Genomic DNA, 18544 nt, shown 5'->3' on the forward strand with positions numbered 1-18544 from the left:
GAAATATTCCCATTTTGATTATGAGTCTCTTGGTTTAATTTTACCAGTAACTAATGATCTTGTTATAAAATGTTTCCTGTTGGATTTAAATAAATCTTTACTAAAGGTTGTGTAGTAGAAGCCCAGTGGCTCAAGGTGGGATTACAGGAAGTGATGTTTTCTGTTTCCGTCTGCTTAACCCCAGTTGGTCTCAGCGCGTTGCCACTCACACTGAGCCTGGTTTTGCTGGAGGTTTCTTCCTGTTGAAAGATGGTTTTTCCTCTGCACTGTCGCCACATGCATGGTCAGTGTGATGGATTGCTGAAGAATCGAGACCGAAATGCAAACGAATATCTACCGTCTCTACATTCTAATCCTGGAGGACAGAATCCAGCAAAGTCAATGACTGGATGCACTCAGCTGGTTTCTAAAGAGTTTTTATATCACGTTATGAATTGTTGCCATGTAAATAATCTGGTTGAATTGTATCCAGATTATGTAATCATACTCCTACCACTAATGTGTCAAACAGGAATGCATCCACTGATTAAACAAACAAGAGGAAAAACTGTCCGAAGTGAATAAAAAAACAGATTTTCGACTGATTTTATCGGTTTGGAGGAAATATCTCTGACCCATCCTGGTCTGGTGGAGAAATGATCATTTTCCTGTAGAGCACATGAGGTTTTAGACCATATTTTAATGTCAATGTTTTGTCCAACAAAGGGGAAATTCGTTCTCTGCTTTTTAACCCATCCCCTTGGGGAGCAGTGGGCTGCCATCGTACAGCACCCAGGGAGCAATCAAGGGCTTAGGGTCTTGCTCAGGGACCGGGGATGCAGTATTTATTTTAATGGGGCCACAGAACCAAAGCATGAAGCTAAAAACAGGAATAGTTAATGGGTTTATTTACAGAGGCGCTAAGTAACAAAGTAAAAATACTACCTTAAGTAGGAATTTTGGCTATCTATACTTTACTGGAGTTTTTACTTCTAATTTTTACCTTATTTCCATACATTTCTTTGCAGTTAGCTCTACCTTCTCCTCATATTTTAAAAATAGACTATAAAAATTCTTTAGTTTACTTTCATTTAAGCTCATTTTCATTATGGCCTATTGGTATGTATACAGAAATAAATAAAAACCATCAAAATAATTAGTTTCAACCAAACAATCTGTGGTTGGACTGTTGCTGCCCCAACGTGTTGTTCACCACATACCAAAATAAATCATTTTTCAAGAGGATGTAAATTTGAATTTTACACTAATACCATCAGTTTATAAAACTAAGTAAATTAAGAACAAAGCTGTTTTCCAGAATTTTACAAAATTTTCCTTTAATAGGGCAGTGCAGTAAACAGCTGCATTACTTTTATACCTCAAGTTGTTTTAAAAATTGTGTTTTTCTACTTTACTTGATTAAAAATCGAAAATTAAGTTTATTTTTTAACTTTAACAAAAGTGTTTTTAAACAGCAGGATTTCTACTAGAGTAATAAACATGAATACTTTTCACACCTCTGTTTAGACGTTAAGGGAGACTCAGATCCAGAGGATCCAGATCCAGCAGATTAAAAGTCAGGCTGAACCGATTTAATGGTCCTGATTTTCTTCATTTTGGGAGATCGATGATCAGCTGATGCTTCTGAAAATCAATATCTACGTCTGCAAAGGTTGTATTCACTTTTTTTGAAATGCGATTAAAATGTTTCAAGTGTTTTTTATAAAACTATTATAAGATCTTTTCTCAAACAGAAAATGTCCTAAAACTATGATACTATTTCAAACGACTGAAATTTAAGAAAAAAAGTGTGAAGGTAAGAAAAAAAAAAAACTTTAAATAGATATATGGGTTCATTTATGGAATTATTTCACTTCATCTCATTACTGCCAGGCAGAGATGGCAAAAGTACTCACTTTCCGTACCTGAGTAAAAGTACAGATACTTGTGTTAAAAAATACTCTGGTAAAAGTGGAAGTACTGATTAAACTTCTTTACTCAAGTAAAAGTAACAAAGTACAGGCTTGTAAATTTACTTAAAGTATAAAAGTAAAAGTAGAAACCACTTTTTTCCTGCCGACGGAATGAAGTAGGCATAAAACTGTGGAGTGTTAGAGACCTCTGAAAGGAGGAAAAGAAGAAGAAAACCAATTGGAGTCAAATGCATTTTATCTAATCATCTTATTTTAAGAGTAAAAATAATAATTCCATTTGCAAACTATCTCATTTACCTACTGAAATTAAGTGTAAATACACTTAATTTAAGACATTTTTACTTATTTCTAGATCGTTTTTCCGGTGTGGATGCTGCAGGTCTGGGACTCTTGTTTTATTTCCTGTTTCTATTCAGAGAGAAACTCTTTCATCTAATAAACTCTCAGGGGATCACAGCTAAAATGTTTGTGTTTAAGGTTCTGTCAGATCAAACACTGGACCAGCTGACATCTTATGCTTTAATCATCTGGGTTCAGTACAGTTAGAGAAAAAAAAAAACTAAATCCACCATAATCCACTTTTCACATTGCTAAAACTTTACATTTAATCTGAGCGGTTCAGAGTCCAAACTCAAAGCGAAAGCAGCTGAAACAGAACAGAGCAGGAGAATCTGAGGATCATCTGATGGAGCCGGGTCAGCCGCACGGTTGCCACGGCGCCGTGTGGTTTATAGGGTAGTAGTAGAAAGGAACGTCTGGGGGGCAGGGGTGCCCACCAGAGGGTCTCTGTCCAAGGCCCGGCCCATCCGCAGGGTCCACATCGCCGTCTCCATGGTGATCACAGCCCACAGTCAGGTTACGGGTCAGCTGGACTTTCACCTGGAACAGAACCTGTCTGTCCTGTTGGAGGAGAAGAAGGTGGAGATTCAATTTAAAGATTCTGTTTGGATCTTTTCTGGTACCAGCTGCTTCTGGTTCTGATTAACACCTGTTGTTGAAACATATATATATATAGTATAATAATTTCTGATCAAATTAGAACCAACCTTAAATATCTAAACCAAAAATTATCTCTCTAAAAGAAAAAAATTCAGCAGCAACTATTTTTCCCATGTTGGCTTCTGGGCTGGAAAAACGGAGAGTTTATTATCAGGCCTTTGGATTGAGAAAAGGTTCCAAACATGGTCTGACACAGTAGTGGTAAAATGTGCACAGGCTTTAGTCACAAACTAAATTCTGTATTTCCACAGCAGCCACTCGGAGAGATTAGCTTCATCTCTGCATGATTTTGTGGTATGTTGCTTTGTCCCTGTGCCATGAATGTCTGAGGTTCTGACTAAGACAAAAAAAAGGTGATGGTTGTTCTGACTTATGAAAATGTAAACAAAATAGAGCCCAATAGAGGAAATGAAAATGTAAGAGAATTAGATTTTCCTTTGGGACATAAAAGGCGATTAGGAGTTTTCACCCGAGAACCCAAAAAGACCCCCCCACAGGCTTTAGGTAGAGGGGGGGGGGCCTTCAAAGTTTAACTTTGACGGCAGCAAAATGCGCCATAAGGTGTTCTGATTCTCAGGTCAGAGGTGACGAGGTCTTCAGAGAGATCTCCCTATTGTCCAAGGTTGGCTTACAGCAGAATAGTAACTTGTTCGCTGTTTATTGACTAGAGTTAAATTACCTGCGGATAAATAGACTGAAAAGCGGCCATTTGAAGTGAGAGAAAAGGGCCTGAAAGGTTTGCATGCCATAATTATATATTTTGATCATTTATATCACGGCCATTTGTTTGCTTTCTGTTTGTCTTTTTTGTTGTGTGACTTTTTGTGGATTGTGGAATTGTCTGTTGTCTATTTGTGAAATAAATGATAGTGTAGTTATTTTTGTCTTGGGAAAATAGAGGTGAACAAATAATTAAGGTTAAACTGTAAAATAAGGACAGTTTCTAGTTTCCGTACCTCATTCTTCCCCCTGACCAAAGCAGGAGTTAAAGATATTAAAAGTTAATGCACAGCTGTTTAAATTAGCAATAAAAAGGATTGATATGAGGTTCTGATATCACAACAAATAAAGTTTAATGAAACAGATTAAACAAATTAACACATCCTCTGCTGAGGAGAAGTTTGTTTGGAATTCTGCAGGTGCAGAAGTTATAAAGGGTACCCAACACTAAGGAAGTAAATTTACTGGGTAAGTTTGAAATTGCGGAATAATTCAATGATTTGTGACAAAGTTCAAATTTTAATCTAAAATTCTTTAAGCTACATCAACTTATTTTTATCTGCTATTGTTTGTGAAAGGGTAGGATAACATCTGATCTGTCCTTCTCCCAGCTCCTTAATTCAGCATGTTGGTAACTTTGACTCCCAGTTTTCCTCCACATGAGCTCATGACGGGTCGACCCTTTTCTGGACCACAGAACGGACCGGACCACTGACCTCTGGCCAGACTGGGACTGACAGGTGACACATTAAAATGACCTACAAGACCTTTTTTCCCTTAGAGACGGCTTTACAGAGGGACCAAGGTGCCTGGAGACCCTGATGGAGGACCATCTCAGCCATCCTTCAGGACGAGGAGGTGTGGCTCAAAGTCATCAAAAGAAAGTGATCAAAGCTCATCAGGAAGGAACCAGGAAAAGCTTCAACAAAACAAATCCGAATAAAGGGGCAGAATAATCCCCTCTGATTGGTTAATTAACACATCAGTAGTCCACCTGATGGGTTGAAGACCAGTTGTTCTTCAGAGAACGTTCAAAATGTCGCCTGCATAAGGGACCAAAATCAACAGAAAGATGAAGACGCCCACCTGAAGATGTCTGACATCAGCTTTGGCTTTTTGATTTTTTAATTATACAACATGAATGAGAAGGGAAATGTGGTGCAATGTGTTGTTTTTAATGACATTTTAGTATCTGAGTGTTTGATATTAGTTTCTTAATAGAAAATAAAGTCCAAGTGTTAGATGACCACCTGATGGCTGATGGTCAGTATTGGCAGAGATTTCTGGATTAGAGAATGAACTCTGATGATCGGGTCTCAGCTACCATTTAATGTGTGCTTTGACTGACCCTGATTCTGAAGAGCTGAACTGAATCTGTGTGAAACATCTTTGTGTTATGATTTTAACATTTTGCATAGAGATTTGTCCTTTTTTTTTTTTTCTTACTATGAGGTTTGTTGCATATAGAAGCTCAGGTTAATAATTTGACTTTTACTTTGTAGACATAAAGGAGTCTATTGTTTGGACTGATTTTACCTTTTTTCTTTCCAGGGAAACAAAAAGGGTAACTGCACTGGAAAAACTATCTAGAAATAAGAACAAATTTCCTAAATTAAGCATATTTACCTATAATTTGAGTAGGTAAATGAGACGATTTGCCAATGGAATGAATATTTTTACTCTTAAAATAAGATATTTAGATAAAATGCTCTTGTAATAAGACAATGCATCTGCATATTCTTATTTTAAATGTCAGAACATCTCAATCCAAGAACAAATGCACCTATTTTAAGAGAAAATAACTCATTTAGATTTTGATTCTTTATGGTGTGATAATGATAAGAATTAAAAATATACATTTTCAACAAATTCATCTTTTACCATGAAAAGTGTCATCATGGTGAAAAACACTTAAATGTTTTTGCCAACTAGGATGTGATTCCAGGGCTCTATTTATTGGCAACATATTTTAGCTATTATAATCTTTTCCATGATTTTTCCATCTATTATAATCATTTAACATTGTCCTATGGCTTGTTTGCAGGTGTGCAATTTTTTATTATTTTTTTTATTTTGGTTCCTTAGTTTTTAGATTTCTTTACATATATTTACAATTTTAGTCTCTTGGTTTTTAGTTTTTTTTATATTCATTAATTTTCCTTTTTTTAATATCGATTATACAAGGATAATATCCTTTTATAATCGAAAGGGTGGACTGTTGTCGGAAAATTTAGATTTCTCTTCTATTATATATTAATTTATCCTATTTACTCACTATGAAAGTTTTCATTCAGTCTGTTTCACCTGCAAGGCCACATAAGGCCCCAGTGTGAGGCTGTTTGTAGACAGAAGAAGCTTCTTCCAATAACATCAGATTCTTTCTCAGGGTTTATTCATAACATGTTACTGTTTAACCAAAGTGTCTGTAATTTGTTTTGACTCTGACTATTTTTCCATTGTTGTAAGTTAGGAGGAACGAACGCTCCCCAGGCAGCATGGGGCTGAATGCTGTGCCATAAGGGCTGTATGATGACCTGTTCTCTCTTTGCAAAAATATGATGATTAAAGTGCCGACTGAGTGAAATCCACCATCTCTGTTTATTTAACTGGGGTGAATAGTTGAATACTTTTTTCCCACTACACACCTCTGGGTAAGAACATCTGGAGATGCTACTGGTGATGTTTAAACCGGCCCTGATTCAGTTACAGGAAAGATTAAAGTCAAAGTTCTCTGAAATGATGAACCATGCTCTGGTTCTGGATCTGTTCATGCATTAACGCAAAGCCTGGATGTTCCTTAGCAGGAAGGTTCTGGGTTCTGATTCCAGACTCTGTTCCTTAGAAAGCAAAAGCTGAAACCATCAGAACCAAAACCTGCCAAACAGATCAGCCCCAACGTTTCATAACAGTGGAGCACGGAGGGGGAGGAATAATGATTTGGGCTTATTTTAGACCATAGTATCTAAAAAAAATCAAATGTGTCCAAACCGGGTTATCAACAGAACAACGATCCCAAACAGAAGAGCTGAGCTACAACAGGATGGCTGAGAAGATAAAGAACTAAGCCGCTGCACTGGCCTAGTCAAAGTCCAGACCTGAACAACAGGAGATTCTACTGACTGCTACAGCCAGTAGCAGCCAGTACGGGCCTCCTGACACTAAACAGAACCTAAAGCCTCGCTTCATCCTGAGGTTCCAAAGTTCAGCTGAACATTCAGACTCAGCTTCCTGGAGCAGAACAGTAGCTTCCTGTTTTGGAAGAAACCTCAGGAACAGAGACACATAACAGAAGGGACACATCTGTCAGATCCATCCATCAAAATGCACCTTTTCCTCCTTGTGTGCACCTTCTTTAATTACTATGCCAATATGTGACCAGTGAAATGCTCCACTGTGAGATCAAAAAAGCTCATCTAATCTCATCTAATCTAATCTATTTAATGTTTCATTCCAACTAAGTTCTCTTTAAGTTTTATAGCAGACTTTTTTTTAGCTTGCTTTTCTGAAAACAATCAGGAAAACCTCTTTAGATGACCTGACCTGCTCATCTTTGACACATTGGACCTCGTGTTTTTCTCCAATGTGAGGCTGCAGGACCTTTTTCACCTCTGCAACCTAAACCGAGAGAAGGAGAGAATCAGAGCCAGAAATATAGTCATAACCACAACAGCGCTCAGCTGTGACAGTAACACTGGAAACTGCCGAATCTGGATGGATCTCTGAATATCTGAAGACTTCTGTCTACAGACGTTTAACCAGTAAATGTGTTTTTCAGTGGAAGAAGTTGGAAAGTACATTTTAAAGAAAAAATGATGGAAATAAAACTTTCAACACCAAAATTTTTTTAAAGAAAAACAAAATACATCCAGGAAAATGTGTTTTCCTTTATGGGATGATATGAATGAGCTAGTCTGTGCTGAAGGGATGTGCAATCATGGTTAAAAAGGATTCAGGAATTTCTTTTACCTTATAGAGTCGTTCACAGGATGGAGTGATACCCACAGCCTCCAGCAGGCTGCAGAAAAACAGTAAAAGTTTGCTTTCTGATGCTAAAAGTGACAAAAATGTGCAGTATCTCCAGTGACCAGCAGGGGGTTGTTTTCGTAATGCTCACTTGTAGATGTCGAATTGATGACGTAGTTTCAGGCAGATCTGGAAGTATTTTAGAGGAGAGTTGAATCCTTCAACACAAGCGGCGCACGATCCGTGTTTGATCCACTCCTCTCTCCTTAGACAGAAAAAAATATTCACCGACATTTAATAAAGGAAGCAAATCTTTATTGTTTCCATATAAAAAAACTTCATCAAACTGAGTTTGTAGAAATGTGTTTCTAAATTAAAGATCGGTTTAGCAAAGAACTATTTATATGTGGATCAATTGATATATCCAATAATTTCTGTTCCCCAGAGTTGTGGACGACTTTACACAAGTGAATAAAGTGAATGTGATTGGTCGTTTATCAAGAGGGCGGGATTGTTGTGGCGGAAGGTTCGCAAGCAAGTTTGATTGTGGCCGGTTTGTCGGAAGCACCCTGCTAACCAGTTAGCAACTTAATGCTAGTAGGTTCCCAATGGGAAATTACACCTGGACCAATTAGCACTAAATTGGTGACTTAGAAACAACACTGTCAAGGAACGCTATGGACAGAGGAAACATGCAAGAGGAGGAGAGTTTAGTGTCGGAGGTCGTGGATGAGTCTCCTCCGTCATACATTTTTTATTTAGAGGAGGAAAGCGGGACGAAGATGTTGTGGAAGAGGACGCCATGGCGGCAGAAGCTTGGTTTGGTGTAGAAGGCTTCCAGCCGTACATGTTTGAGCCCTTGCCTCACAACGCTGCCAGTTCTGTTAGCTCTACGCCTGCTGAAGACACAGACGTCCATCCCCGTAAACACTGGGACGGAACTCAATGGGAAGGAAAAGGATTCTTATTTCTCATTTCAACCATTGCGTATATTAGCTGCGACATATGAATCAAGATGCTATTAAAGAAAAAAATTGATTGACAGATGACCATTAATATACGATTGGCTGAATTTAGGTGTACAAGCTGACCTATAACTAACTGGCCTGCATAAGATAATAATAAAAAAAAAAACATAGATTATAAAACCCCATAGGATTTTTTTTTTAAATAGAAATTTTCGACCTTTTGGGACAATATCTGTCTGATAAAGAGTACATTTATATACATGTCTAAACGCGAATGATTTGACATTTAAATATGATTTCCCCACGACTTTAAATCTAGTCCTGTTTATCCACCCTGTGTTTATGTTGGAGCACTGATGCAACTTTGATATCAGAAGTGGGGGAGGGGACGCAAGTATTTTTTAATATAACTAACTTCAGTGTGTTTGACCATCCAATCACAGACCCGATTCAGTAGCGCTTCAGATGTTTGTACAGTGAGCTTCTCAGAGTGACAGCAGTGATAGCCAATCACACAAGAAAAGACGGTGGGCCTTGTGGGCGTTCTAAACTCAGGGAAGTGGGCTTCAGTTTGAGCTGTGGTTTTCCGCCTGGTCCTAGTGCCTGTGTACTGTAGAAGATTTGTTGATATGTAGTTGACAAATGCAGCCATTCTTTCCAGTTGGAAGGATATGTTGAGCGTATCATAAGTCTCATTGAAAGGCCAAACAGGCCGGCTGCTCTGTGCTCAGATGAAGAAAGGAAATGGCGCAAACAGTGGTGAATATTATAAGTGCAGTTTTATATAATAAAAACATGTGAACAGGTTCATCTTAAATTAATGAAAATAGTTCATTTAAATCCTTAGTGAGTGATATGTGGCGGGTAATGTTTGGTTTATTAAAAAGCTTTTTTCTGTCTCTGTGCAAATGGCGCTAGCTGACATTTAAAGTCAGATTCCAATATCTCTGCAGTGTGAGAACTAGAAAGGGGATATCTTTGATGACGGTATTGCCGCTGAAACGCCTCAAAAAGGAAATTTGCAATAAAACTGTAGTGAGAAATTTTGAAGTTACGATTTTTTGCCTGCTTTGTGTGTTATGGTTGCTAGGCGACAGAGTTTACGCAGAGCGAGGGGCAGTAACAGCTGAAGAAAGCTCGACCTGTGTGAATCCAATAGCCTCCCTGTTTTCACAGCCTCCTTCAGAAGATGCAGCCTCCAAATCCGAACACACCGAAAGGCTTAATCTGAATTGCCTAAATAATGTGGACACTTACCATCGCCCTCTACTGGATAATACAGGAACTACGAAAAACACTGCCCTCTACTGAGTGGATCAAAAGCTACAGAAACACCACTCCCTATGGACAGAGATTTAAATTACAGAAACACCGCCCTCTACAGGCAGGATCTGGATCTGCAAAGCAGTGATCTTCACCAGAAATGAAAATATGTTTTGGTCTTCAGGAGCGATGGCCAGTAATCCAGCAGCTCCCCTTCCAGTTCCTGGAAGAAATGAAGCCGATGTTGATGTTTCTGAGGTGAACTGTGTCTCTAAATCAGGAAACCTGACTCTGGTGGAGAATCACCTGGACATCAGAGCGGAACATCGGCCAGCAGCTGCAGCACCGCTGAACATGAAGAGGCCTGGAAACCAGCAAACAGACAGATTAAGGCACAGGCTGACGATTCCTTTCTGATTTCAGTATTTATACTTAACTCAGCTTTATTCATTAAACACCTGCAGTAAAGTTGACAAATTACTCATCAGTGTTATAAACAGCGTTGCACCGATGCCATTTTTTGGACCCGATACCGATACCCGATACCTGACTGTGCAGTATTGGCCGATACTGATACCATCTGTTTGAAATTGATGTGTGTGTGTATATGAAGAACTGCATACTACCTGGATGTAAAATAATTGCCATCATGGCTTTGTCAAGCTGCTGCCTACCTTTGTGAGGCAGGAAAAAGACTAATACAAAGTGAATCCAGTAGAACTTTTTATCCCCTACCTGGAATGGGTGACAATAGTTGAATAAACTTTTGCCTCTTAAAATGGTATCAGTGCCCTATTTGTTGGTACTCGCCTATACAGACACTAAAATTTTAGTTCTGGATTGCTTCACCACCCTATACCGGTATCGGTATTGGTGCAACTCTAGTTATAAAACAATTTTAAACAGGAAATTAAATGAAAACATTGCTTTAACCAGCAGAATTGATCAGTTAGTAACTAAAGGTGAGTGTATGATGGGTACCAGAGGCCATGGATGGTCCAGCTGCTGATGTTCTGAGGAATCCTGCACAGAGTCTCTTTGGACAGAGACTGAAGGACACAGATTAAAAACAACATGTTAACACACATAACACAAGTTTCACATCTTTGTTGTTTTAAATGCATGTAAAAAGGAGGAAGTTTGGTGTAAAGAAAATGTTAACATTTCTGCCTCGTCATTAAATGGAGTTAAATGAAGCCTCCTTAACATGTCAACTGCTAACAGCCAGTCAGTTGCTCCAGACCTGCTAACTCGATTATGTTTGCACAAACTCACACCCACAACATTATGGAAATAAATCTAGTTTGTTCCTTCTTGTTCCATCCTGGTTCCACAACAGCTGCAGACCAAGGTCCAAAAAGATCTTGTGACCTTAACAGAACACCTTTAGGATGAAAACAAGTGAAGACTTCTTCTGAAGACATCTGACCTCATGCATGGGATTCCCATGAAAACTATTTAAGGAACAACTTTTTACAGGGATGTTTCTGGTTTTCCTTAGATAGAAAACTTTGTATTAATTTGACTGTATGATCTGGTTGAACTGTAAAGTGCCTTGAGATGACATGTGTTGTGAATTTGGCGCTATATAAATAAACTGAATTGAATTGAATTTCTCTCTGTTTGTAGTGAAGATGATGATGATGATGATGATGCTCACCTGGCAGAAGCCCCCCGGCCACTGCAGGGTGAACAGCATGCATTTCCAGCTGCAGTTATGCTCAGAGCTGTGGCGGCCATATTTGTAGTCCTCCCAGAGTTCTACTTCTTGGGTTTCTGAGACATTTGGGAGCAGCAGGATGATAAGCGCAGGACTCAGGGTGACCAGCAGGGGCAGCAGTGAGTGACACATCTCGGTCTGCAGGATGAAAACCATTCATTTCTGAAAACTTAATGCAGTTATTCACAACCAGAAGTATTCATACCCCTGTAGATCTGCTGGGTCTAATCTGTTTATTTGTGTAATAGACTTCACACCGGGCCCATGCTTAAAGACTTTGTGGTTTAATTAGCTTTTTTAACAAATAAGATACATCAGCGAGACCCATATAGTGGCAGTCTGTAGGAGTGGGACTCAAACTCAGAACCTCAGGAGTCCAAGCTCTATGCCCTAACCATTCGGCTGCCACTCAATTAATGTATTTGTTTCTGTCACAACATATAAACGGAATCATTTTACCAGTAGTCCTGATAAAAATTCTGATCCAACCTAATTTTCTGTCTAGAGTCAGATCTGCAGGTCTTCCGGTTTCTTTGGTTAATAAAACAGGTGGTTCAGGAGGTTTGATTCGGATTCTATCTGCAGCAACTGGAGGAAATCTATTCATGAAATTAGTTTAAAATCTGCAGTTTTGTTCATGATTGTGAAGAAAGGGTGAAGAAAACTCACCAGGCGCGTGAACAGAGCTGCCGTCTGTTTCTCTGTAGATGAAGAACTGAAACATTATTTGTCGCAGATATGTTTAGCTGTCTGTGTGCTCCACCTCTCTGGTTCAGGTCATAGCAGAACTTCTGCTTTCACCTCAGCAGCGGCGCCACTCTCGGATGCTAAAAACAAATGCTTTCTGTGACATTTTCTCAGAAAACAAAACTCATATTTCCTGTTAAACACGAACCAAAAGACCCGGGCCGACGCTGTGTGAGGTCCTATGCTGATGGGTCCCCATCGTGCTCCCACTGCCAGCAACCATAACACTGTTATTCTGTCAATACTTAGGAGTCTATTTGTAGAAAAAGAGGGATGGTGGAATTTTTTTTATTTTTGGAAGCATACATAGCCTAATTCATATATTCTATTAACCTAAAGCAATAGGGATGGTATGGTTGTTAAGGTTACAGGTATGCAGGTCATTGACCTTGACCAAAGCACCTTACAATAGAACTGGAGTCAGTCCCTGGACTGGCATGGCTATCACTGCCCCTACACAGTTAGAGACAAATTCAGAGGACACATTTCCCACTGGGATCAGCTTTTGTTATCAGCAAAAATCTTAATCTAGATAAGTCAATTTTTGCATTTGTTCTTAAAAGAGACATTTTGCCAATGGAACAAGACAATTTACATTTAAAATGAAAAAACACAATTGCATTGCCTTATTTCAAGTGCATTTTATCTAAATATCTTATATTTAGTGTAAAAAATACTCATTCCATTGGCAAAACAGCTCATTTGCCTACTCAAGGTAAGGGTAAATACACATAATTTAAGACATTTTTACTTATTTCTAGATCGCTTTTCCAGTATAGTCATGGTAAGCCACTTCTTTGATTTTATTTATTTTGCTCAGGCTACTCAGGGGATGCATTTAGGACGGGGGATGATTTTTAAGATTTTTTTAAGAAGGGGAATGCCATTCCCCCCCTCATCCACCCTAAACTCGAGTACTGCCTGTGTTGGTTTTTGTTGTTTTTGTTTGCCTTTTGGCTATTTTTACATATGTTGTTTAAAAGTTAGTTATAAACCACTTATTATTACCATCTTTATCTAACTTTGGAAAGAAGTTACCAAGAATAAAATCTCTTTTTCAAGAGGAACCTGGAAAGAGCTGGTGATCCAGCTGTATTCTAATGCACCTTCTACTTCTAGTGCATTTGGGTTTGACTATTGACTATTTTTATTTCTCACATTTATCCCTATATTTGCATCCTTTTTAAATTTATTATTTATTAAATTCATACCATTTGTTTTAATTAGATGTAGATTTTTGTTCATGCTGAGTAAAAGCAGCATGTAGCCTGATCAACAACAGACCTCTGTCAGTCCGGGTTGGACAGAACACCTCTGATGTCATCACCCTGAGCACAGGCTCCCCTCAGGGCTGCGTCCTGAGCCCCCTGCTGTTCATCCTGATGACACATGACTGTGTCTCCAGGTTCACCACCAATCACATCGTGAAGTTTGCAGACGACACCACGGTGGTGGGCCTCATCAGAGACGACAACGGCCAGAACTACAGAGAGGAGGTGGAGCAGCTGGTGGACTGGTGCAAAGACAACTGTCATGATTGGTTACAGAGTAAACCCAATATGCAGAACACACACGGAGGCTGATGAAAAGTTTAACAAGGTTTATTGAAACACAAGCACATGAATATTGCACTGGTACTGGAACTGGTCTGGGGGCAGGTTCACTGGAGTCTGCAGGGATGACAGTTCAGTTAGCAAACGGACTGATGAGTTATGAGTCTTAGATATTTCTGAGGAATACCTTGAAGGAGTCCGGGTTTCTCTTTGAGAGAGGAAACTGTTGGGTCCAGAGACTGTTTGTTCAGCAGAGTTCAATAATCGCTTCAGCGTCTTACTTCTGACTTTGAGGGCAGACCTTGATTTGAGTTTCCAGCTCTTAGCCAAGAGCTGCAGGGGAATCCACAGAAGAGTCTTCAGGTTTGGCTCACGAGGGTAGGCTCGGCAGGTTAAGCTCATCCAGAGCTTCAAGGAGGGACAGGATTCCTGTGAGGCAAAAACAAGGAAGAGTTAGAATCTTATCTCACCAAGAGATAGCTAAGATTCTCAGGTTTACTAGGCTCAGGTCGCTAACCAAACTAGATCAACACTGCGGCGTTGAAGCAAGGTCTGAAGGCAGGTTATATAGCGCTGGGTCTCTGATGATGAGATGCACCACAGGTGTGTTGGAGGCTCAGCTCAGGAGGACCCACGGCGCACTCTTCTGGAGGAAGGTGGTACAGCTCCAGATCCCAACAACAACAGCCTAATCAGGGACGTGGAGAAGACGAAGGAGATCATCTTGGACTTCAGGAAAAACCGTCCTAACCACGCTCCACTGCTCATCAACAGCTCAGCTGTAGAGGTGGTAAGCAGCACCAAATTCCTGGGGGTGAACATCACAGACTCCCTTACCTGGAATGTTAACACCACCTCACTGATTAAAAGGGCACAGAAGCGCATGTACTTCCTGTGGAGGATGAGAAGAGCCCACCTGCCCCAACCCATCCTCCCCACCTTCTATAGAAGCACCATTGAGAGCGTGCAGCTGTCTCACTGTGATCAGTGAGAAGAGAAGTAAGAACAGAAAAGATCATTAAAGACATTTCATCCCAGCACTGCGTGTCCCGAACCCATAACATCATCAATGACCCCTCACCCCCCCCACCATGGACTGTTCTCCCTGCTGCCCTCTGGGAAGAGGCTTCGAAGCATCCAATGCATTCTAGCAGATTCTACAACAGTTTCTTCCCCACTGCAATTAGACTGCTGAATGTTTTGTAAAATAGGGTTTATTGTATTGTATTTTGTTATATAACATCATTGTATATATAAATATATATATATATATATATATATTAGGGATGGGACGATTTATGAAAACCGTCTGAACCGTTCGGTTCCACTGTCTCGGTTCGGTTCGCGTGTGTTTCGTTCGGTTCATGTGCAGCTCCTTTTTCTCAAAGGGGAAGCGATTACACTCCAGAGCAGAAGGTGGCGGTACTGCGACCAAAGCCAACCACCAGTAGTAAACAAGAAGAAGAAGAAGCAAAGCAGCGTAGCCAGGTGTAGCAGAAAAAATCAGTTGTTGTGGAGAATTGTGTCGGAATGGCGAGTGGGAAAGAACAGGAGTTGGAAGACGCGCCAGCAGCACTTTATAGGTCTGCTGTATGGGACCACTTTGCATTTAGAGTGACCTACGATGACGGCGGAAAGAAAGTTGTGGATAAAAGTGCAACAGTGTGCAAGCATTGTGCAACACGTTTTGTTTATGCTAACAGCAACATGACCAACATGTCATGCTAACCCAGAAATCCCTCATACTCTTTCAGCGCTCCGCCCCGCTGCGCTCCAGACCGGCTGCTCAAAGCAAAGCCTACAGCCTCCACTGTGGCTCCCGTCCGCTCCCCTCTGAGTCCCTTGGAGATGGTAGAGAGCATGCGCGAGATGATTAAATTCAAAGCAGCAAAACATACGGAAATGATCCAGGGTTTCCGCGGAATATTTAAAATAATTTTTATAATTATATAATAAAATAAGTTTTCCCTGGTTTTCCCTGGTTTTCCCTGTATCTCTGTTCAGCTCCATTCAGGCTTATTAGTCTCCATCTCTCATCTCCCTGCTGAAGCTCAGCTTCAGCTGTTCTACATTTCCCCCTAACTACTAACTCCTGTGTTCTAAGTCATGCTTCCCCCTCCCTCAGTTTCTGAATTCCTTGTGTTCCCTGCCAGAATCGTCTGCTCATCTGCCATGTCCTCCAGTTTCCTGGCACATCTTCCGGTTTGTCTACCTGTGCTTTATGTCCTGTTCTCCATGTGCAACCATTTGGTAAGTCTCTAATTTAATCACCAAAATCCTGATGGTGGCTGATTGTATTGTGGATAACTTGGTTCTGAATGACAACCACCAGAGTTTAATTTAGACTTTGCTTTGATCATTTACAACTTTTCCTATTAATCTGTCAGATTTTCCAAGTTTTTTCTTAATCTCTGTGTTAAAAAACATGTTTTCTTCTCCAAACATTCAATCATGGCTGATAATCTGAGTTACTGTGAGTGGTTTCGTTATAAGAGGTTCCAGAAACCCATCCATCCATTATCTGACACTCTTGTCCGGAGTGGGGTCGCAAAGGGTTCTGGTGCCTATCCCCAGCAGTCAATGGGCGAGAGGCGGGGTTCACCCTGGACAGGTCGCCAGTCCATCGCAGGGCAACACAGAGACAAACAGGACAAACAACCATTCACACACAAGGAGAATTTAAAGAAGCCATTTAACCTAAAAGGCATGTTTTTGGACTGTGGGAGGAAGCCGGAGTACCCAGAAAGAACCCACGCATGAACATGCAAACTCCATGCAGAAAGACCCCAGGCCAAGAATGGAACCCAGAACCTTCTTGCTGCAAGGCAGCAGGCTACCCACTGCGTCACTGAGCAGCCCGGGTTGCAGAAACCGTTCCTCTAAAATAAGGATGGAAACTTTCCAGTTCTCCCATAATGGTGTGATGCCATGAGCCATGATATTAAGTTTTAACATTGGTGGAGCAAAATACTTCTCTCTGCTCTCCAAAATTAGCTGCAAACCCCTCTACAAAACACTCCGAGAGACACAACACAGGAACGTGTGATACCCCCTTTGCTAACACCAGCCTTATTCTCTTTGCCTGTGGACCAGAGTGGAGGGAAACCCATCTGCAGCAGCCAGCAGAGCAATTAACTGATCTGCTGGCTGTTTCAGAACCAGATTGTTGCTCAACAACTTGGGGTTTTGATGATTTCTGATCATTTCATCTGTTTTCTGTTGTGCAAAGCAGGCTAACAGAAGCTAATAGCGACCATATGGGAGCTTGCCAAATGCCGCCATGTTTTGAGCTGTTGCTAAAAATACATTTAAAAACGGGGTTCTACTAATATAATAATGCTATAATGCTATCGTGTTTCCTGCTTATTACAGTTGATATCACCAAAAAGTCATTTAAAACAAGTCTTCTTGTGTCCACTAGATACTAGCTCTGTAGTCTGGTCATTCTTGTCACGGTTACTGAGGTAACACACACACACCTGGATTAATCAGTTTATCCTCTAACGAAAGACAGGAAACAAAGGAGCTGGCCATAGTTCTGGAAGTGGTGGAGTCGGACCTTTAACCCCTTCACTAAAAGGTTATTGATTTCTGATTTAGGCAAATCATTGAATATTCACCTAATAATATTTTATTTACCTTTATCTGCATTGCAAATTGGATGGCATTTCTGTCATGATCTGCCCTGATAGCTGGCCTTAATTGTTCATGCCTTTCTCCTGCCTAACTCTGCCTGTTCTCCAATTATCAATAATCGTATCCACCTGCGTCTGTTCCTTTATATTGGGCTCAGTTCCAGCTATCGGGGCCAGATCATTGTTTGCTGTCTGTTTATTTAATCCTGTTAGTCTGTCTGTTTAGTTAGTTTAGTTTTTTCTGTGGCGGCCAGCGGATTGAGACGGTTTTTTGTGTCTGTCTTGTCTCCTGATCGTGTCCAAGTCCTTCTCAGCAAAGCCCTCGGGGTTTTGGCTCGGAACATGGAAAGGGTCAGTTTTATTCCTGTAAGCCTGGTTCCTAAGAGGAGACCAGTTTAAAGTTTCCTGCAGAAATTCTAGTACAACGTCTTGTCTCTGTTCTCTAAGCCACTGAGCCTACCTGTCTGCATCTGTGCGTGTCTCTGTGGGCACACTTCTGGACACGTCTGACTCTGGACTCCGCCCTGAATGCTCTGTGGATTCCTGGTAGTTTGGATCCTTCTGCTCCTGTTTGGGTTGGAACTCTTGATCAGTTGTAGACTCTTTGATTCCTGGACTGTTCCTGCCTGCTCTGTTCTCTCCTGACTTGGCTCGGCTTCCTGCAATATTTCCAGGGCTGCAGCATCAGGGACACCCTGGGCTATGCACGCCGCGTCTGGTTGGCAGCCCATCGGCTGGATCGCACACCTTTCCAAAGAGATGGACTGACCTGTGAAACCATTTAAGTGACTGCCTAAGATTATCCTCTTCTGTCTTCTGTCTTCCAATTGCTTCATGATAAATGTTGGCTCGATCACCTAATGCATAAATCTGTGTCACATAATTGAACTGTTTATTGATGACTTTTTTCAACCGTTTTAATTTTATCATTGTGTTTATTGTAGTTCATTAGTTCAGCTGAATTCCAGTAGTTTTAGTCAAGACTCCTAAGTGAAATATATTTGACTTGCAGCTGAATTATCTTTTGTTAATAAATTCTTATACTTTTTATGAGAGTTGTTGG

At 40.5% G+C, this 18544-nt stretch overlaps 1 protein-coding gene across 1 annotated transcript; it reads right to left on the minus strand.

Annotated features, from left to right (window-relative positions):
• Nucleotides 1-2418: 2418 nt before the first annotated feature.
• On the minus strand, nt 2419-12243 carry rnaset2l (ribonuclease T2, like). The gene is made up of 9 exons (XM_038307976.1): nt 12216-12243; nt 11487-11684; nt 10808-10875; nt 10133-10190; nt 9982-10049; nt 7747-7860; nt 7599-7647; nt 7173-7247; nt 2419-2813 (listed from the first exon to the last, which is right to left on the minus strand). The coding sequence occupies exons 2-9, from the start codon at nt 11676-11678 to the stop codon at nt 2610-2612; spliced, it is 828 nt and encodes a 275-aa protein (XP_038163904.1). The 5' UTR covers nt 11679-11684; nt 12216-12243; the 3' UTR covers nt 2419-2609.
• Nucleotides 12244-18544: the final 6301 nt, after the last annotated feature.

The sequence above is a fragment of the Cyprinodon tularosa genome, unplaced genomic scaffold, assembly GCF_016077235.1.
Source record: "Cyprinodon tularosa strain WSP-4 unplaced genomic scaffold, ASM1607723v1 ctg625, whole genome shotgun sequence".
Lineage (NCBI taxonomy): Eukaryota > Metazoa > Chordata > Actinopteri > Cyprinodontiformes > Cyprinodontidae > Cyprinodon > Cyprinodon tularosa.